Source organism: Theobroma cacao, chromosome 10 (genome assembly GCF_053813885.1).
Source record: "Theobroma cacao isolate CCN51 chromosome 10, ASM5381388v1, whole genome shotgun sequence".
Classification (NCBI taxonomy): Eukaryota; Viridiplantae; Streptophyta; class Magnoliopsida; order Malvales; family Malvaceae; genus Theobroma; species Theobroma cacao.
In genome coordinates, this window is record NC_142648.1 from 4,544,980 (window position 1) to 4,566,202 (window position 21,223).

General features: G+C 32.8%; 5 protein-coding genes across 5 annotated transcripts; all 5 read right to left on the reverse strand.

Annotated features, from left to right (window-relative positions):
• Positions 1-3,823: 3,823 nt before the first annotated feature.
• LOC18586436 (glu S.griseus protease inhibitor-like) lies at positions 3,824-4,412 on the reverse strand. The gene is made up of 2 exons (XM_007009828.3): positions 4,296-4,412; positions 3,824-4,200 (listed from the first exon to the last, which is right to left on the reverse strand). Exons 1-2 carry the CDS (start codon positions 4,315-4,317, stop codon positions 4,007-4,009), a joined length of 216 nt encoding a protein of 71 aa, XP_007009890.2. The 5' UTR covers positions 4,318-4,412; the 3' UTR covers positions 3,824-4,006.
• A 2,490-nt stretch (positions 4,413-6,902) lies between these two features.
• LOC148760293 (glu S.griseus protease inhibitor-like) lies at positions 6,903-7,484 on the reverse strand. Its single transcript, XM_088802573.1, has 2 exons — positions 7,379-7,484; positions 6,903-7,276 (listed from the first exon to the last, which is right to left on the reverse strand). The coding sequence occupies exons 1-2, from the start codon at positions 7,398-7,400 to the stop codon at positions 7,083-7,085; spliced, it is 216 nt and encodes a 71-aa protein (XP_088658699.1). The 5' UTR covers positions 7,401-7,484; the 3' UTR covers positions 6,903-7,082.
• A 2,099-nt stretch (positions 7,485-9,583) lies between these two features.
• Positions 9,584-10,118, reverse strand: LOC148760294 (glu S.griseus protease inhibitor-like). The gene is made up of 2 exons (XM_088802606.1): positions 9,988-10,118; positions 9,584-9,887 (listed from the first exon to the last, which is right to left on the reverse strand). Exons 1-2 carry the CDS (start codon positions 10,007-10,009, stop codon positions 9,694-9,696), a joined length of 216 nt encoding a protein of 71 aa, XP_088658732.1. The 5' UTR covers positions 10,010-10,118; the 3' UTR covers positions 9,584-9,693.
• Positions 10,119-13,374: 3,256 nt separating this feature from the next.
• On the reverse strand, positions 13,375-14,130 carry LOC148760295 (uncharacterized). The gene is made up of 2 exons (XM_088802531.1): positions 13,731-14,130; positions 13,375-13,649 (listed from the first exon to the last, which is right to left on the reverse strand). Exons 1-2 carry the CDS (start codon positions 14,128-14,130, stop codon positions 13,375-13,377), a joined length of 675 nt encoding a protein of 224 aa, XP_088658657.1.
• Positions 14,131-15,187: 1,057 nt separating this feature from the next.
• LOC18586439 (P-loop containing nucleoside triphosphate hydrolases superfamily protein) lies at positions 15,188-20,554 on the reverse strand. Its single transcript, XM_007009831.3, has 12 exons — positions 20,305-20,554; positions 18,795-19,006; positions 18,639-18,701; positions 18,347-18,457; positions 17,691-17,765; positions 17,541-17,609; positions 17,387-17,452; positions 16,609-16,683; positions 16,416-16,514; positions 16,116-16,250; positions 15,782-15,930; positions 15,188-15,475 (listed from the first exon to the last, which is right to left on the reverse strand). Exons 1-11 carry the CDS (start codon positions 20,492-20,494, stop codon positions 15,793-15,795), a joined length of 1,233 nt encoding a protein of 410 aa, XP_007009893.3. The 5' UTR covers positions 20,495-20,554; the 3' UTR covers positions 15,188-15,475; positions 15,782-15,792.
• Positions 20,555-21,223: the final 669 nt, after the last annotated feature.

Here is a 21,223-nt window from a genome sequence, read left to right on the forward strand (position 1 = left end):
TGTCTCTGCAGGACACGGAGGGTATACTGGTGTTCCTGTTACCAGTCTATGCTGTGAGGGTCAAGACTAACTGCCAATCAGTCTTCTACTCTCCTCTGTTTGTTTTTGGACTCCCTCTATGGAATGAATGACTTAATTTTCAAAAAGCAAAAAAAAAAAAAAAAAAGCTTAAATCTTTTTCTATATACCATGACCAGAACCCAGCTTTATTTTTTTGTGGCCAAATAAAATTGTGAAGAAATATCACTTTGCTTTACATGAAAGAGATTAGGAAACAACTTATTTCTTTGGGAGGTAGGAGATGTGATGAAATTTTTAGGTTGAGAAAAGATTTATGGATGGATATAGAATGAAGCGCAATTATATTTCATATCGACATTTTGTATTTTACTTTGTTGTTTCGAATTCTGAATTTTAATTTGTTATAATTCTTTTTGGATATTTAATTTTCTTGAAATCCCATGAGTGGTAAAAAGGATAGCTAGTCCACCAAAATAAAACTTGATTGCAAATTTAAAAGTTCTAACTAGGAAATACCTATAAAGAGGAATGCCACAATATTTTCTTTTTTTTCTTTAATTTTTGGCCATTTCTAGCTTGGAAATAGCTATTGTTCACATAGATGAATCAAGCACTTGGAACCCTATGGTAGAATCATCAGGTAAATAGACACTTTCATGGTATTTTCTTTCTGAATTTAAAATGTATGGCAAAGTCTTTCATATGCCAGCTATCCACATTGCAAGTCTGGAATCAGTAATCAGCAATATTATGGTATCTTTGTGCGATCTTATTGTATATATATATCCAAGTTACAAAATATAAAGCCATGTTGACAAGGCTAAGGAAGAAAGAAGTATATAAGTTTTGGCTCTATATAGAGCGCAAGGCTGGAGGGCCTTCCATCATCCTCTTTCATGCTTCTGGCAGTTTGATATCAAAATCTCTTGCTTCTCTGATGCTGGATTTGTAGGATTGCAAGATATTCTGCTTATGAACTGTCACCTTCATGCTGTCGAAAATTCCTGATCCAGTATTATGAGGAAACTGCCAAGTTACACGTGACAAGCACAAATACATATCAGATTACACAGGAGTGATACCCAGGACATTATGATAACTAAGTGATGGTGGCGAGAAACTAGAGTTTTGGGAAGTATAATTTGCATCTCATTGATGGAAGCCTCCAAATAACAAATTTCTTTTTTTGGGCTTTTTGATATAAACCAAACATCAAGGTTACATAAATAACTTTAGTTTTCGGAAGTATAACTTGGTTATAAGAGGAATGCCATGGTATTTGTTTTTTAATTATTTGGCCGAACTCCATAGAAAGTCAAAGCGAAGGTTACCTGGTGGTTGCTTATTTCCATATACTATGTCCCCCACAATTTTAAGTGCTGGAGCACCCCCAATTTCCATGTCAACTAGGGGTGCTTGGTTTAACTTCAAGCTGGATAGCTCTGGATCGTTATGAATCATATTAAGGGCACGCATCTGATGCTGAAATATTTAATTAACAATGAATAATTAAAGATATTCGAGTATTTGATTCATTAATTGATACATAATTCCTTATCTAAGAAATAGGATTCAAATCCCTCTTCTCCCAATTAAAAAAAAAACAATGAGTAATAAAGGGGAAGAGTAAGTGGAAAGGAAGATGAAGATGCTAATGTTCCATCTTTTCGTTAATATATTCTTCCATTCAACATGCTATGACACATCGATCACCATTCGTCATAATATTATTGAGGGTCAACAGATTTATACCTTTCTTTTCACAGCACAGAACTTGCAGTCAGAGGCAGATGGATGAAGAATCTGATTAACAATAAGTCGCCTGACAGGAACATTTTCCATCTCCAAGAAGGTACGTAGTCTAGATAACTCACTGACTGCCATCACCTAAGGAAAGGACATAAAACATGAGCAATGAGCACAGAGGTTCTTCTAGTTGTTGTAATAAGGCAATGAGCAGAGGCTCTTTGTGTAGACACACAGAACTTTGGATATAACTATAATCAACACGTTTACCCATTTCACCTACGCGTTTTGTGCTGCAGGTGCTTTTTTAAGGAAGCAGGGAGTTTTCCCTTTCTAGGTACCATTATCAACTATGTATGAGTATGACGACTTGAATATAATCTAATTCAGCATTTCAAAAATATATATATTATAAATATTCAGAAATCAAAACATATTTTTTTATCATTTGCACTAAATTTATTTGTAATTTTAGATATTATTATATTATATTGTAGATATTTATATTTTGTATGGTTTTAGCATTGATACTGTATGTTGTTTGAATTTTAATAAATTTCAAATATAATTATATGCTAATTTTGCAATATTTATTATTAAATAAAATATAAATTATATGATTTATAAAATATAACTGTAGAAAGTGCAGGCAGTGTCAATAGGAGCTCCCTTGAGCATCTGCACCATATATACACATTCGAATCCTCACTAGCAATAAATTACAAATCGAATACGTTTTGTGACCTTTGTTTTGACACAAGTGTAGGATCACCTTCAATGCTCCAGAGATGGATTTCTTGGATTATAAGATTCATCAGTAAGAACTTATTGTCTTTTGATAATGAGAATGAAGTAATCATGTCTACCTCTTCAATAAGTCACTCAAATTTTGCCTCCCAGTCGAGCAATAGTATAGCAGATTCTCTGCATATGCTTATGATCCTCTTATCATCATCAGTTATGGCCATATCTGAGATTTTAAGTGTCTTCTGTCCTTTACATCATTCTCCAGAACTGACATCCCAAGGCCTCATACCCTCCTCCTGTCCACAAGTAAGGATTTGGCTATCATCTGGGCTCCATGAAACAGTTAATACTGGTTTCTGGTGGCCGCATAGGGTAGGCTTCAGTGAACTTTGCCCTTGACCACCAGTTATCTTAATCCCATAGTAGTCCATGTGTAGTCATGCATTCATTTGGTCCACAAAGGCAATGTGTGAGGGATATGATCTCATATATAGAAATTGAACTACAGCGGATTTGAATGACCTTATCTAGCTATATACCTAATCTTGCACGACAATCAGCCACCATTTTTGAACAACTATGTTGAAAAACTGGAAAAATAGAATGCCTTCTGTTGAGATAAGCTAGTTTCTCACTTTATTGATATAAGACAATTTTGTAAGTGATATCAACTTGACAGAGCTAGCTTATAAATTAGCCTGGTCAATTTGGTTGTTAGTTTGACTACTTACTTTTTCAGAAATAATTGATATTTTCAAATAATTAAAAAAATAAAAAAATTCCATTTAGAAATCTTTCTTATCACAAAGAATTATTATGATTAACCATTAAAGCCTATAGAATAAAGTCTATTTTCTGGGTTCGTAATATGACTTTTTTTCAATCTAAATCCATTTAAACAAATATTCATGGCAATCTAGATGACTAGAGTTAGTGTTAAAATAGACCTTCATATCAATCGTCATTTGCTTGCATACTTAAAAAGAACTAACCCAAAATTTAAAATGGAATATGAAGGATGTTCTACACCGTGCAAATTAAAAAGCCAATTAAAATATAGTTGAAATACTCTACTTATCAGGGCTTAACATTAAAAATTAATTAAAGCTGTTTCCTGATATTATACCAAATATATAAATATCCCTGCAGCTGACAAGGCAATATTTTTTCCATTGAAAATTTTCTATATTAGATTCATTGGAATGAGAAAGAAGAATTAGATATTATAGCGTGTTTTTCCATCCATATGATTGATTTGTAAAAGATTCTGATATTCAAAGATACTCAAAATAGGCATGGCAAAATATAATTATAAAGTGAAAAAGGTCTTAATAGGAAACTATTATTAGTATCTTATGTCAAATTTAAACCAAATTACAGAGATATATGTATGTCAAGAGATACAATAATTTTGAGCTTGCTTATTTAATTATGGCTACATGACTAGGTATAAATAAGTGACTTCCTAGTCAAGTGTATAAGCCCTTTGCATTTAACCAATGACGGGAACCCTGGTAACGATCCCATCAGTGTTAACCCAAACGCGAACCCTAGTGCACAAGAAATCCGGGGTGACAACTGATCCTTCCAACACAATCACAGCATTGACATTAGGATTCTCCCTCTCAATTGTTGCTGCTGCCTCCTCCCCTTTTGCTCCCAGGAGCTCCGGCCATGAACTTTTCCCTACATATATAGGCATAGCCACAAGAATTTGTATTAAACAAAAGGAAATTGTTAATCAGGACAAACCATTCCAGGCTCTGGAAGTTGTTATTTACCTTGGCATTCATCTGAAGCCATCTTTCTCTTCTTTTCACTCTATGCAATATCCTTTTCCTCTTTGATTTAATTGTGTTATGGCAATCGGGTAAATGGGGTATTTATAGATGAAAAGTATATGGTGGTTTGTTGGACATTATTGACTTTCAAGGCTTATGCCAAAAGTTTGAAGTTCTGGGCAAATTAATTGTTCATAGTTTTCAAACCTGTATTTAGCTATATGATCAGAAATCCGTCAGCTGTAATTACATGAAAGATGGTGCATTCTTTAAGCAATTCTTCTCACGTTTCCTTTCAGATTTTATTTAAAACCATCGGATATATATATATATATATGATCAGCCACTATTTTTTCATTGAAATTTTCTATGCGTCTGATTACATCAAAGCTTCTTTGAACAATTCCATGTCTTTACTTGCAGATATTGCAATAGCCAATGGGGAAGCTTATCACCAAGATTGGCTTATGCTTCAAGAGATTTCTTGAATCAGGGCAAGGTTGAAAATTGATCTAGATCTCTACTGGTCAAAGTCAGCCTGTAAATATATTGCGTACGTTGAAAATTGTGCATTTTCATTCACATTCAATCCAAATTTCCTAACAAGATATATAGTTAATTAATTATTGTAAGCATTCGGTTTTCATTTTATAAATACTAGAGTGGTGCCCCGCTTTGCGTGGGTGTTAAATTTTTTATTAAAAATAATAATTTTAAATTTAAAAACACTATAAATAATAGTTATAATGATAATTTAAAGATAATTATTTTAAAATTATTTTTTAAAATATTTCTCATCTCTTATTAAGCAAAATTTTTTATTTAAATAATTTTTTTGAAAACATTTAATTTTTTATATCTTAATATATGCTAATATTGATATATTTATATTTTATTAATTACATGATTCTAACAGTGAAATCAAATTCATATTGAGAAAATATAATGTTTTAAAAGTAATTATTGATAAGCTATGTAATTGATATAATAAAATTATTCAAATAAAATAAATATTTTTGAAAGTCAAAATGAAATAAATATTAATTATACTTATTAAATTTTTTTTAGTTTTAATGATGAAATTTTCTAAATGATCTTTAATTTTAATTAATACTTTTTTATCTCATGCCTTTATAATTATTTAGAATTAATCTCCCTTATAATTCCTATAGTGTCTCATTAAAAATTAAAAATTTGCTTCACGTCAAACTTGAATGAAATCCATAAATATCCACTAAAAAAGTTTATTTTTATATTTTATTCTATAAAAAATATATATTTCATAGTACATGAAAGCACTGTTAGCTTCAATTCCCTATGAACCAAAACATTATCAATACGGTAAAAATGCTCTTATGAAGCTAAAGAAAAAAATTCCTCTGTTGACAATCTTAAATGCAACCGACCTCACAAAAATCATCTCAAAATTTTTTATAAATCAACCATTTTAAATTAGCCACATGTCAATAAAAAAAGCCACAAACGTGGCCAAGTGTGGAAGCCCCTTTGAAGCTTCCTTTTACTTAAGTTATAGATATATCTATTTATTGAATCGAAAGTGTACATTTAATTTGAAATAGATCATAGGAAATGTAACATGGGGTGAAATTATCAAGTGTTTTGTGATCTTTATTGAGATTTCATTTTTATGTAATGTAGAGAAACAAACTCAATGATGAACCATGATAGAGTTGAATCATTTCATTTTCATCACAGCTTGAACACGAACCAATCGGGAATCAAACCGTGGGGGTCTGTACCGAGGAAGGGTATTACTATTCTACCATTTGAGTCCTTCCAACTTCACCTTGACAAAATTATCACCACGCAGCCCTAACCCCTAAATCTGATGAAGAAAAACCCAAAATGCCTCTGTCCCAAAATATTTAAATTACATTTACATATTTTTTATCAATAATGATTTGCACTTTTTAAGTATTAATTACATACAAGGGAGCCAAATCATGTTCATCTTGTAAGAAAGAAATGACATGATGCTTCATTTAAAAAAAAAAGAAGAAATTAAAACTAAATGTAACCTACCTCTATATATAAAGTATAAATTAATAACTTTTCTTTGAAAATTAGAAATTCATATCTGTCCATGGCATTCTCTTTCCAGATTCCAATTTCATGGCAAAGTCTTTCCATATGTCTGATCTCTACATACTATTGCACATCCCAAATCAGAAATCAGGCTTTGATATCTTATAAAGCTTTATCCTGATCTCACAAAATAAATGTTGTAGTAGTTGACAAGGTAATTTGTTCTCTATGTTCCTATATTACGAATAAATAACAGTTTACAGAATTAAATTTGACTCAATAGTTCATGTATGTGTTCCCTTCAAAGAATGAGATTTGAATTTGTTTTCTTCAAGAAAACAAAAGAAAGAAAATGTTATAAGATTGTCATTATTTGCAACAACATTCTCTAACATAACAAGAATTAATCCTTCTTGAGCAATAGGAGTTAAGAGGATGTAAGACGACATTTTGCAAAGAATGGACCATTTAGGTCCGGCACCTTCAAAATTTTGCATTTCTTCTCCCTTAATTCCAAATTCAAGTGCATGACAAAATATGATCATAAAGTACAAAGAAGCCTTAATGGAGATGGTTCAAAATCTTATTTCAAACTAACAATAAATTACAAACTTAAATAAAGATAATGAGATCATATAACATAATATTGGGTATTCTTATTTTAAATTATAATACGTAATTCGTGTTTATTAAAGAAATTAAAACAAGTAACTTGCTAGTAAAGCATAAGCCCTTCACAATTTAACCAATCATAGGAACCCTGGTAACAATCCCATAGGTGTTAACCCAAACTCGAACCCTAGTGCACAAGAAATCCCCTGTAACAAATGATCCTTCTAACACAATCACAGCATTGACACGAGGATTCTCCTTCTCAATTGTTGCTGCCGCATCCTCCCCTTTCTTCCCCACAAGCTCAGGCCAAGAACTTTTCCCTACATTTATAGCCACAAGAACTTATATAATTGCCTTTAAGGAAATAATATTATTAGTACAATTACAAATCATTCCTAGCTTCGAAAGTTGTTAATATTTACCTTCGCATTCATCTGAAGCCATCTTGTTCTTCCTCTTACTCTATTGAACTATTTTTTCTCCTTTGATTTATTTTTGTTATGGAAACTAGTTAAGATGGGTATTTATAGATGAGTAGGTTAGCCTGCTGCTCATTATTGACCTTTCTTAGAAGCTTATGTTGAAAGTTTCAAGTTTTTTTTTGGGGATAAATTGTTTGTTGTATTCCAACATCCGCTCTGATGAAGATTAGGATGAAGACGGTTGGCGCACTCTTGAGCAATTTTTCTCACTTTCCTTACCAAAATTAAATTTAGAGTTCAAGGATATATGGTTTCCGCGACCATTTGTCTAATGAAATTTTCTATTACTACATATTCTTTGAGCAGCTCAAATCTTAACTCGTCTAGATTTTGCAAAATTGGATTATGCTTCAAGATATCTTGAAACATTTATTGGCTTAAAACTATGAATTTAAGTCAATTGATGATCCATATACATATATCTATAAACAAAGGACCAAATCTTAATCATGTAAAAGAGAAAGCAAAAATGGAAACCACAAACATATGAGATAAAGTTGAAGTCTTTGATGTGTTCGAACAAGGAAGATTTGAAATTCAATTCGTGTATGGTGTGAACACCCAAAAATTAAAGAAAAACAAACACATTGAAAGTCATAATAGCTATATATCTATAAACAACTTTAAACAAGCACAGAAATTTTAAAGCTATATATAAAGAGTTGAAAGTCTTTGTTCCAAGAAGGAAGACTGAATCTTACATTTTGATTTATCTCTCGGAGAAGTGATTGTTAAATGATAATATATTCTTTGATTATTTAAAGTCAATAGAGCAATAATGAGTATGGGATATTTGAATAGTAAATTCAATTCTTTTAGAATTAGACATTAACTTTGAGGTTTTGAGCATCCATATTTAAATAGCTTGAAGACGATGTACAATGCTTCAATGATTAATTTATCAAGTTAATTAATAAGTTAGGTTCCAAGTCCAAATTCTACTCTTAAACATCGGGTTAAAATTAAATTGGTTTCGTCTCACTGATTAAGTAATCATTTATAACTATTTATTTTATTATTTATTATTACTGATGTCTAAGAGTCTAAACCAACTATCTATTAAGCAAAATCAGATTTTAATCTTATCAAGCATTGTTTATGGTTTTCTAAATGACTAAAGCATAAAATAAGTCCTTATACTTAATTAAATCTATCATTTGAGCTTTTATCTTTTTATTGTATTAAATATTTGAGTTCTTAATCAACTATTACAATCAATTGAGTCCTTACTGGAATACATAAAAACTTTAACACCATTAGCTCTTTCTATCAATGAGAATAGGATTGTCATGTGACAAATAATGTGGCATTTTTTAGGCATGTGTTAAAATAAAAAACAAAATTTCTTTTCATTCTTGACATGTATTAAAAATGACCATTTCTTTTAACTTGACACACATGCTCAAAAAATGTCATGTGAAAATATTTATTCCACATCATTCATATCACATGAAAATTATATTCCGACTAATAGAAGGAATTAATGGTGTTAAAATTTTCATCAAATAAGAATCCAATTGATTGTAATTAAAAACTTAATTATTTACAATAGAATAGAAGCTCTTGCAATACATTTAATTACATATATACAAGGGCTTATTTTGTTTTTAGTCAAATCATATTCATCTTGTGTGAAAGAAATGACATGATGCCAGATGACATGCTGCTTCAGTATTTTTTTAAAAAAAAATAAAACTAAATGTAACATAAATAAAGTATATATAAGTACTTTTATGAATACATTAAAAAATCAATAACTTGATTAGGCATTGTACAAATATATACTGTATTCCCTTTGGAAATTAGAAATTCATAATTCATCCATGGCATTCTATTTCCAGATTCCAATTTCATGGCAAAATCTTTCCATATGTCATATATTTCTACATTGCAAATTCCAAAACAGAAATCAGGCTTTGTATCTTATAAAGCTTTATCCTGATATCATAAAATAAATGTCTTAGTAATTAACAGGGCAACTTTTTCTCCATATTTATGTATTACGAATAAATAACAATTTATAAAATCAAATTTAACTCATTTATGATTTGTATATGTATTCCCTTCAAAGAGCCTTAATGGAGACCGTTTAGCAACTAATTATACCAAATTTGATACAAATTAGAGACTTACGTAGATAAACAATGAGATCAAATAATCAAATTTATTCTTATTTCATATTACAACATAGTCCCCATTTATTAAAGAAATAAAAGCAAGTAACTTGCTATAGTCGAGCATAAGCCCTTCACAATTTAACCAATGATGGGAACCCTGGTAACGATCCCATCGGTGTTAACCCAAACCCGAACCCTAGTGCACAAGAACTCCAATGTAACAAATGTTCCTTCCAACACAATCACAGCATTGACATGAGGATTCTCCTTCTCAATTCTTGCTGCTGCATCCTCCCCTTTCTTCCCCACAAGCTCAGGCCACGAACTTTTCCCTACAAATATAGCCGCAAGAACGTATAATTATTCTGAAGGAAAGAAAGTTATTAGTACGATTACAAAGCATTCTTAGCTTTGAAAGTTGTTAGTATTTACCTTTGCATTCGTCTGAAGCCATCTTGTTCTTCTTTTCACTCTATTGAACTATTTTTTTCTGCTTTGATTTATTTGTGTTAAGGCAACTAGTTAAGATTAAGATGGGTATTTATAGATGAGGACTAGATTAGCCTGTTGCTCATTGTTGACCTTCCCAGCAAGCTTATGTTGAAAGTTTGAAGTGTTTTTTTGGGAGGGGATAAATTGTTTGTTGTATTCCAACATCAGCTCTGAGGAAGATTAGGATGAAGAAAGTTGGTGCATTTTTCAGCAATGTTTCTCACTTCCCCTTCCAAAATTTAATCTATAAACCTAACATATATGTGGTCTCAGCTGCCACTATCTGTCCAATGACATTTTCAATGCATTTGATTACAGCAAAGTATCTTTGAACAGTTCAGCATCTTAGCTTGTGGATATTGCAATAGGAAGCTTATCCCAAAGATTGGATTATGGTGCAAGATATCTTGAATCATGGCAAGGTATTCAAACAAATATGGCTTACAAGTCATCAGAATTCTACTTCTATAGGAAATAATTTTTTTGAACATTAATCTGTTGATCTTTTGAGAATATTTAAAAGAGAAAATTTCCAGAAAAGAGATAAATTGAAAACAAGGAATTGATTGATATTTTTCACTACTGCATTAAGTGTATTTATACACAAACACTGAGAGGATAAGGACAAGAAAATAGTTAATCTAAAAATAAAGGATCCAAGACAGCACAACTTATTCAAATAACTGCTGTCTTTAACGGCTCACATCATGTGGCCTTTATTCCAACATAAAAAACTGCTTAAGGATAAAATTCCAACTCATGTGGTTGACATGTGGACATCTTCATCTTTGAAGTACTGATGCCACTCTCTGCAACCGAGACTTTAATTTCCATTATAATCTTCCATGACTCCATCTTTCTTGATGTTGCTGCTACCACTGCTTCTTCTGTTCTCTTGATCACCTTTGATATCAAAATTCCTTGGTGCTACATAACAAAAGCAAACTAAAGCGGCACACCTGTGACGCCGCCAGGAGTACAGACCAACAAGCTGAAATCCTTTCTATTAATGCCGATACCATGACCAGACAGCTTTATTTATTATGGCTATTGCTCAACCAAATTAAAAATGGTGAAGAGATATGGCTATACCTTTTTTCTTTTGCACAATCAGAAAGGCTTTATTGAATATCAAAGAAAACTGATCACAAAAGATCAGTATGGAGAACAATATGACTCATCACACTAATGGTAACAGCCCCAATAAAAAACAAAGGCACCAGAAGCCTCCCATACAGCAATCGCATGGTCACCATTTGCTGTACTCAATCGAAAACAGAGGGGGAAAGGTCTGACTTCTATACTATATATATTAATATGAAGGTTAATTATGGTTTTGGGATGCCTAGTTAGGTTTCTTCTTTCTTTTTCATCTTGTTGTTGGGTTGATCTTCTCTTTTGTTTTCTCTCCTTGTGGATTTTCTGTTTCTGTATCTTTGTTTTCTGGTTCTGCGGATGCTGGCTTTCTCAGCTAGTTTCCTTCTGAACCTCTGTTTCTTTTGTGATGATTATGTTTCATATGGACAATTTGTGTTCTATTTTGTTGTTTTGAGCTTTTAATTTTAATTTTGTGATGATTCTTTTTGGATATTTCATCTGTTTGAAATCCAGTGAATAGTAACCACTAGAGCATAAACTAAATTCAGCAAGAAAAAAGCTTAAGCCTAGCTTGATTACAAAATTAGAAGTTCTAGATAGGAAATATCTATAAAGAGGATTGCCATAATATTTTGTTTTCTTTGTTTCAATTTTTTGGCCATTTCTAGCTTGGAATATAGCTAAAGAATGTTGAGAAATCATTGTTCAGATTGATGAATCAAGCACTTAGAACCCTATGGTAGAATCATTACATAGATAGACACTTTCATGGTCTTTTCATTTTGAATTTAAATTCTATGGCAAAGTCTTTCATATACCAGCTATCCACATTGCAAGTCTGGAATCAGTAATCAACAATATTATGTTATCTTTATGCTATCTTATTGTGTACGTATCCATGTTACAAAATATAAAGCCATGTTGACAAGGGTAAGGAAGAAACATGTATATCAGTTTTGGCTATATAGAGTGCAGGGCTGGAGGGTCTTCCACCATCCTATTTCATGCTTCTGGGAGTTTGATATCAAAATCTCTGACTTTTAAATATATGTAGCTACCGTCCAAGAATAAAAGTCAACCAGATTATTTTACAGGTCCCAAACTCTATAGCTCATATAGCTTAGCTCAACAGAAGCAAATATTCTTTGATAATTTAACTAAACGGCATGTTCAATTCATTTACAATTAGACACCATCTTAATTTGAGCAGTCATACTGGATAACTTGAAGCCTAGGAAAATTTAATGCTTGAATATCATTTGTAATTTTAGCCAAATTCTCAATAATATAATTATTAAATTTACTCTTTGATAAATCAGGTTGAAACTAAAATGGTTTTGTCTCATCAATGAAGAAACCATTTCTATTTGAATGGATTTCTGCTTAGCACCAAGATTCCGAAGACCAATAGAAAGGCATAGGCAGTAATAGATCAGCATCATCCACGAGACAGCACTGACAGAGCACAAGCAGTTGAAAGTGCAGCAGCATTTAAAGAGTGTTCCCATAACATAATAAACCAGCAAAATCAGATTTTTTTTATCTTGCTTTGACTAAACAAGAATTAATTACTTTTCATTAAGGATGAGATCGATTAATATTGGCAATCAATTTGGAAAAGCATAAAATTTTATTGATTTCAGCTTGAAAAATATATTCAAGGCTAATCTTTAAATTTAGAAGAAAAAAAGAAAAGCAATCTAGATATAAAATACAAAATCAAAAGGCTACTTCAAATTGGCACAGGTAGCTCCGACTGTGGCAGATGGTCGGAAGCCAACAATGCATGTATGTCATCTACATCCTTAACAGTGAAAAGCTCATCCAACTTGCTATTCTCATCTGTGTTGCTAATTCCCCATAGCTGATCCACCTCCTTGAAAGAGTTATCATAGTTTAATTCCTCATATCCACCCGATAGCTCATCTACATTCTTACCAGTGACAATGACAGGTTCAACCGATTTGCTACTTTCACTGTTGTTGCTAATCCCATGTAGTTGATCCACTTCCTTCAAACAGTCACCATCGATTAACGCCTTATATTCACGCACTAATTCATCTACGCTCTTATCAATGACAAGCTCATCCAAGTTGCTAATTTGATCGTTGTTGCTAATCCCCAATAGTTGATCCACCTCATTGAAGGGGTCTTCATCCAGTAACTGATCCATCAAAGAATAACCCTCACCTACTAGGCCATTAGAATCCATTTCTCCAAAACCATTTACTAGAGATTCTGATCGTTCCACCAAAATTGATGATTGACATTCCAGGTTCTCTGACTGCTGCAACCTTCATCCACGTAATTATCTATCAAAGGATCGCATTGTCCATAATCGGGCAAAGGTAAATTTCCACTGAAAACAGCTTCTTGCATCAAAGCAGATGATGGACATTCTTTGTTTCCAAGAAGCAGATTTCCAAAAAGCTCCTTAACCCAAAAAACTGCACACTTATCTTCCTCTGAACAGGCTATGTCTTTGATCTTGCAGATAACCCATTCTTGAAAATTTTCTCCGGGGACACAATACTCATGCATAAGCCAGCTAGTTTTGTTGGCATCCTTTGGACTTCATTTCTCACCCTTGTACTCATAGAAGTTAAGGGTATTCACGTACCCTATAACATGCTCTCCTTGCTCATCAAGAATAGGTTTCTCACCTGTTGAAGACCTCCAAAATCCACCGTCTCCCACTGCTCGACTGTCAAGAACCCTTCTAGGTCTTTTTCCATTTGCATTCTTTTGAGAAATCTTCTGACGATGGGTGAAGACGAAACGTTGGTTGGGTTTGACGAACGGAAGAAAGCCTTTGTTAACATTGAACAGGGCAGCTGGGTTGATGCAATATAGATCACAAAATTCAATGAGGTAGCTAAGTTCGCCGATCCCTTCACCACTTATCAACTTGGGCAGAAAAAAGGAAACAATCTCCCGATCAGAAGGATTGAACACCACCACTGGAGCTGGAGGATAGAACATCATTGCTAGGGTCGGACTGTCGGAGTTAGAATGAGATTTTCTTGTTTTGGGAAAGAGAATGAAGAGGTTTTTAGCGTCAAAAGGAAGCAGAATTCTTTCTTTGTTTTTTGAGAGTGAAGTAAGAAGAAATCTAGTTGCTTAATTCTGCTTTTATTTATAGTTAACAAAAGAGACGGTTTATGCAGAATTCTACATGCTTAATTCTACTTGCTTAAAACGCCTTTTTTTTTTTTTAATTTGAAATTTGGTAGCACTGCTTCTGCTGGCTCTTGATCAGCTTTGCTATGAAAGCTCCTTGATGGTACGTACAAGAACACTAAAGCGGGGCACCTGTCCTGCTTATCTTTAAAGCGGGGCACCTGTCCTACTTATCCTTGGAGGCTCGGGAACCTTGTTGGTTCAGCTCAAATGGCGTGGTTGGCATTAAAAGGATGTCTTGTGTTTTACAGCTTCTTGCCGTTCGGCATCGTACAGGGAAGTTCTTGCTCTGTTCCTTTGTTTTGGTATTCTTCTGTCTTGTGATGGGGTTTGCATATATTTTTTACACTTTTTTTTATAAGTAGTTATTAATTTTTCATTTGGAGTTATTTATTACTAATTACGTTTGCATTTAAGCTTTTGATTTAATGATAAATACATAAATTTTCTATTGAATTTAAGTTTTCTTTTCACTTATTTCCAAAGCTTAAACAATTCCCCAAATTTCACAAATAATGAATATTTTTGTCTAGTAAATTGAAGATTATGAAAGGATTAATAACTCATATTTAGTAAATTTTTGTTTATATAATGTAACACTAACACAAGTTTTGATTTGAGGGTTGAATATCTTCTTTTTAATTTTCAAGCAAACGTCCATGATAGAGTCTTGAGTTATAGACCTTTTCAACTTAGAATTTCATCCAAATCCTATCTCAAAAAAATGTTTTGAGTTAAACATTTAAAAAAGTACCATCTTTTAGGTTTTATATATTTTACCTTCCCAATCATAAACATCTTCTTTCTGAATTTAGAATCTATGGCAAAATCTTTTATATGCCAGCTATCCACATTGCATGTCTGGAATCAACAATCAGCAATATTATGATATCTTTATGCTGTCTTATTGTATATATATCCAGGTTACAAAAATATAAAGCCATGTTGACAAAGCTAAAAAGAAGAAAGTTTTGGCTCTATAGAGTGCAGGGCTGGAGGGTCTTCCATCATCCTATTTCAAGCTTCTGGCAGTTTTGATATCAAAATCTCTGGCTTCTCTGATGCTGGATTTGTAGTATTGCAAGATATTCTGGTTATGAACTGTCATCTTCATGTCCCGGAAAATTCCCAATCCAGTATTTCGAGGAAACTGCCAATTAACATGCGACAGGCACAGATGCTTATCAGATTGCACAGGAGTGATACTCAGGACATTATGATAACTAAGTGATGGTGGGGAGAAATTAGAGTTTTGGGAAGTATAACTTGCATCTCATTGATGGAAGCCTCCAAATATCAAATTTCTCTTTTTAGGCCTTTTGACACAAACCAAACATTAAGGTTACATAAATAAATTTAGTTTTCGGAAGAATAACTTGATTATAAGAGGAATGCCATGATATTTTGTTTTTTAATTATTTGGCCGAAGGCCAAGAAAAGGCAAAGAGAAGATTACCTAGTGGTTGCTTATTTCCATACTATGTCACCCATAAATTTAAGTGCTGGAACACCCCTAATCTCCATGTCAACTAGGGGTGCCTGGATTAACTTCAAGCTGGATAGCTCTGGATCATTTTGAATCATATCAAGGGCATGCATCTGATCCTGAAATATTTAATTAACAATGAGTAATTAAGGGGAAGAGTAAGTTGGAAAGAAAGATCAAGATACTGATGTTCCATCTTTCTGTTAATATGTTCTACCGTTCAACATGTTATAAAACATCCGTCACCATTTGTCATAATATTATTGAGGGCTTAAAACCTCTATGAGAGCAATCAGATTAATACCTTTCTTTTCACTGCACAAAACTTGCAGTCAGAGGCAGATGGAGGAAGAATCTGATTAACAATAAGTCGCTTGACAGGAACATTTTCCTTCTCCAAGGAGGCACGTAGTCTAGATGACTCATTGACTGCCATCACCTAGGGTAAGGAGATAAAATATGAGTGATTAGTTAAAAGCAATAAACATTTACTTGGGAGTCCTATCTTCACAACTTATGTAATGGAAGGAAAAATCCATGTAAGCAATGCTAAACAGTTCAATATTGAAGTTGAGCACTCAAATACAATTCTAAAGGTCACTACCGTGGGAATTGTGACTATGACAAACTCTGTTGAATCTGAGTCACGGAAAAGGTCTCTCACTTTTACCATCCTCTCCCTCAGACGCTCCAGCTTGTCAGCCTGCACAATAATACAAGGATAAATTGTATTAAAAAAATAAAATAATTTTAAAAAAAATAAACAAGATGCCAACTCTCAACCATATCAGACTTACAGAATTTTGACGGGTTTCTTCTTGCCCAAAAACAGATTTGATGGCTGAGGTGGCTGAAGCTATCTTCTGTCTAAGCTGTATAATGAGAAAAAAGTGAAAGAAAAGAAATCAGTAGCAAAAAGACACTTCCTCCAGCACCACATAAGTAAAAATAATATCAAATTAATACAGAGCAAGTTCCAGATTCCTAAAAATGCTCCATTTGGTGAGCTACTAACTTAACTCACAAGACATCAGTATGTAAAACCATGTTAGACAAGGAGAAAATTATGCTTATATTGTCAACCAACTCAACCTCATCATTCTTGAGGAATTGAAAGCTTTATATGTAAAATTTGTCAGACAAGCCATCTGTATGTTAAGTCATGGCCACATGAAACATCATCTGACCATCTAAATTGAAAAGCATCTCTAATAAAATAAGATTTAACCAACATAGTATGATAACCTCATCTTTTACGATTCAAATTTGTAATATTTTTTAAAGTCTGCCTCGTTCTTAACATCATAAGCAGCTTGTTACAGAGATGTCACTTGTCTATCATTTTTCCTTGCTGGCTTTTATATTAGATTCAAGCATTGAGTGATTTCCAGTAATATAATCATCAAATAAGTATGGTATACTAGAAAATGTTGTTTAAATCTTTTGTCACTTAATAATTCATCCTCACAACATGATGGCCATATGAGTTAAAAAAAAAAAAAACGCAGAACAATTAAATCAGAATGAGAGAGCACATCATCAACAGGCTTTAATCATTCAAGTTGGCATGCCAACCTTCAATATCTTGCCTATTGATGCATCCAAGAAGTCTGGCAATGACAAAAGTCGCAGTGTGTGTCCCTGAAAAAAGCCTCCCATCAATTAGAGTTCATTGGGTTGATTTCAAATATGAAGTGCCAAAACATAGAAAGAAGAAATTCTCACTCACCGTTGGTGCAGTGTCAAACACTATTCGAGTAAACATACTATATTGTGGTGATTCAAGAAATTGCATCACCTAGCAAGAGCTTTCTGCAGTCAATATGATGCCTAAAAATGCAATAAAATGAGGAAAATAAGCAGAGCACATAATGCTTACCTTTGAAATTGCGATAGCTTCATCTAAACCAGGAGGTGGCGTGTCAAGTAGTTCCCCCAGTTTCAGCTCTCCTAACTTCATAAGTCAGAAGAAGCATCAGAAGCAGAAATCATGATTTTAGAAATTAGGAAATTTCAAATGAATAAAAGAGGGAGACTAGATGGGGGAAAGGAGGGTATGAGAGAAAAAGAGAGGATTGGCATCCAGATACAATGACGAAATTCACATATGGCAAAATTGAGAGAAAGAGAGAGGATTGGCATCCAGATACAATGACAAAATTCACACGGCAAAAATTTTCTCATCTCTCCATGGCTTAGCATCTTAAGTTTGCCATGTTACTGTGGTTTTGAGTTTTTGCGCATGCATGAGCAGGAGTGTGCACACATGCAGGTTTGCATGCTTTTTCGCATATTTGCCAAATCACTAAAGTCCTCACCGAAGGAAAGATTGAGAGGGGCATGAAAGACACAATGCATGCAGCTCCAACAAAATAAAAGTTATGGGGTCATTTAGAAGAAACTTTGCTTAATACAAAGATTACTGGCCAAAATGCAGTCAGTGAGGCCATCCAAGACAAAACATAGTGCAAATTTGATCAAAAAACTATTTGGTATCTGAAGTTGCAACGCTCAGACGTATATATAAAGCTTCACCTGTTCTGCAAGTATCCCAAGGCCCATGCCATCCATGAAATCTTTGACCCCAGTTCCACCATTGTTCTTACTTGCATCTCGAAATTCTTCCCTAGCCTTCTCTGGGTTTATCTGTTTTAGAGCTATAAATTTAACTTACTGAGATACAGGGCAACAATACCATAAAAACAATAACTAGCAGATAGTTATTTCTTACATAATCTATAATGTCAAGGACTACATGAGACAAACAGATAAGAATCATCAAAAGAAAAATTAAGGAGAACTTAGTAAGAAAATTTATTCCACATACCTCAAGGGCAAACAAGGGGAAGTCAGGTCCTTCAACTGGTACTAGTGTTCCTCCAGTCAAATCCTAGATGAAAAATGAACACATAGACTGAGCCCATATGAAGATAAATGCAGGAAGAACAACATTAGAAAACAAAACGATAGAATGGATTTAAACCTGAGCAAAAGAATCACTCAAGGAATGTGCTGGATCAGTTGAAACCACCAGAGTGTGGTGTCCATTATTTGCAAATTTAACTGCCAGTGAAGCAGCACAACTTGTCTTTCCTACACCTCCCTTGCCACCTAGCATATAATACTTACGTTGGGTCCCAGAAACCATGTCTTCAAACCCTGCAACATCTTCTGCAGGAGCAGCCACAGATCTCACTGCCACACAAATATACAGATAAAAAATTCAGCTCCAACATGCTAGGATTTTATCCAAGGAAAATACAACAATGGAATGAAATACTCTTTCTCCATTGAACACAATAACACAAATTTCAATTATCACAATCATTATGCTACCTCTAAAGTGATGAAAAGAAAAGCTCAATGAATTCGGGGTTCATTCACTAGAGTGATTCCAAAAAGACACAACTTTTACTGTATCCTGTAATATCTCTCTGAGTACAGCATTGGATCTCGAACAAGCAGAACAGAAACAAAATCTTATCACCATATTCCCATTTCCAGAAACCTCCTCATCTCAACCATGAAATATCATGTAAAATACTTTCTTCTCCCCTGCTATCATCTTTATAACAGTGAAATCTCATTCTTGCTCCAGTATGCTTTGCTTTGGTCTGAGGAAAATGGCACAGTGGCATAAACTACTACTCCCCCGTTGAACACTATTCACTAAAACACTAAGCATTTGTCATGGAATAAACTTCAATTATCACATCTTATTGCCTCCTAAAAATTGCAGAAAAGAAAAGCCTGTTAAATATGGAATTTCCTTCCCTAAAATTATTCCAGCATGAATAAATTTTCGCTTTCTATTGCCATTGCTCAATGACTACAACTTTTGGCCTCAAACAAGGTGGAAAAGAAAAAAGAAGAAGAAAAAGAAAGACAAATTCCTATCATCATCTTCAATTTCCAGTAACTTTCTCATCTCATCCATTAAAAATATCATTTAAATTCTCCTTCTTCTTCCGCTTCCTCTCTATAGTTATCTTTTCTTTCCTTTTCTTTTTTTCTTAACAAACTTTTCACTTTCATTGCTACTTGCACTCCAACAAATTATAAAGTTTACATCTAAATAACAATTACACTACTTCAGAATTAAACTACACAATGGAGCATCAACTATAATAAGCACAAAAAATGATACAATTCTCAATTTGAAGTTAGATTCTACAAGAGAGTCAAATTCTTTTTTAAGAAAAAACATGCTAATAGTAAGAAAAAATCAACTTTTCATTTCTATTTTAACAAAGTTGACTTTTTTTTTCGCTTGCATCTTCAACAATTTATTAAATTTAAATCACTTAACAATCTCACTACTGCTAAAGTAAAACTACCCAATTAAACATCCATTACAATGAGCACAAAAAATGAATCAATCCATAAAAAAACACATTGAGAATATCAATTCTTTTCCTAACAAATAAGAAAAAGAAAGTAAAACCCAAGAAAGATACAATCTTGAAAGGAAGTAGAAAGTATAAAGGAATCACCTTGAAAAGAGTTGTTGGGTCGTTTTGGTTTGATAGAAAGGGAAGGAAAAGTTGAAGATAGAGTGTGAACTCTGGGTGAAAAAGAAAGCAAAAAACCAACTGCTACTATGGGTTTTCTTGGAGTCAAAAATTTATGAAAAGAAGAAGAAAATGAAGTGAAAGAAGCATGACAAGCTGCTGCTTTTGCCATTTTTTTTTCCTCCGCTTTTTCTTTCGTCTAGCTGTTCTTATAAGGTAATGAGCAGAGGTTTTATGTGTCGACACGGAGAAAACTTGGATAGAACTACAATTAACACGTGACCCATTTCACGTACACGTTTACCCATTTCCTTTTTCGGGTTTGAATAATTTGAATTGGAATATAGAAATTTAATCTTAAAAAAATAGTAATAATCAACAGTGAAATAAATTAAATCATTTTATTTACTCTAAATACTAAAAAAATCTTCATTTTATTTCTTTTTCTTTTCTCTCCTTTTGTCTTCCATTTTCATTTCTTTTTTTTTTTTGTTTTTAGTCCATTTGTTTATAAAAAAAAAAACCTTTCATTCAAATTAATGGTAATTACTTTATTTTAACTAAAACTGATTTAATACATTCATCTTAAAGCTAATATATAATTGAATTAAAGATAAGTTTATTAAATTTAATATGTCATTGAATTAGAAGATAAATTAATTAAAATTTATTTTCATAGTAATTAAAGATGATTTTAAAACTAATTAAATCTCATGATTTTTTAGTAAAAAAATTGTATAGAAGAAAATAAGAAAAGAGAAATAAATAATTAATAGAGGATTTTTTTATTTAAATTAATAATATTACCTGTGTGGGAGTAAGGGTATTTTCAACCAAATTTCAAAGGTATTTTTGTATATTTCCATATGATTATTTAGCCATCATTTTCTTTATCCCTTTT

Coding starts and splice junctions, on each gene's coding strand:
- LOC18586436 (XM_007009828.3), bottom strand. CDS start 4,317: ATGGCTTCAGATGAATGCCAAG. Junction 4,201..4,295: donor GGCTTCAGATGAATGCCAAG/GTAAATAACAAC, acceptor CTATATATGTAG/GGAAAAGTTCATGGCCGGAG.
- LOC148760293 (XM_088802573.1), bottom strand. CDS start 7,400: ATGGCTTCAGATGAATGCGAAG. Junction 7,277..7,378: donor GGCTTCAGATGAATGCGAAG/GTAAATATTAAC, acceptor CTATAAATGTAG/GGAAAAGTTCTTGGCCTGAG.
- LOC148760294 (XM_088802606.1), bottom strand. CDS start 10,009: ATGGCTTCAGACGAATGCAAAG. Junction 9,888..9,987: donor GGCTTCAGACGAATGCAAAG/GTAAATACTAAC, acceptor CTATATTTGTAG/GGAAAAGTTCGTGGCCTGAG.
- LOC148760295 (XM_088802531.1), bottom strand. CDS start 14,130: ATGATGTTCTATCCTCCAGCTCCAGTGGTGGTGTTCAATCCTTCTGAT. Junction 13,650..13,730: donor TAACTTCTATGAGTACAAGG/GTGAGAAATGAA, acceptor AAAATTTTCAAG/AATGGGTTATCTGCAAGATC.
- LOC18586439 (XM_007009831.3), bottom strand. CDS start 20,494: ATGGCAAAAGCAGCAGCTTGTCATGCTTCTTTCACTTCATTTTCTTCT. Junction 17,610..17,690: donor AAGCTATCGCAATTTCAAAG/GTAAGCATTATG, acceptor AGCTCTTGCTAG/GTGATGCAATTTCTTGAATC. Junction 16,251..16,415: donor TCATAGTCACAATTCCCACG/GTAGTGACCTTT, acceptor TCCTTACCCTAG/GTGATGGCAGTCAATGAGTC.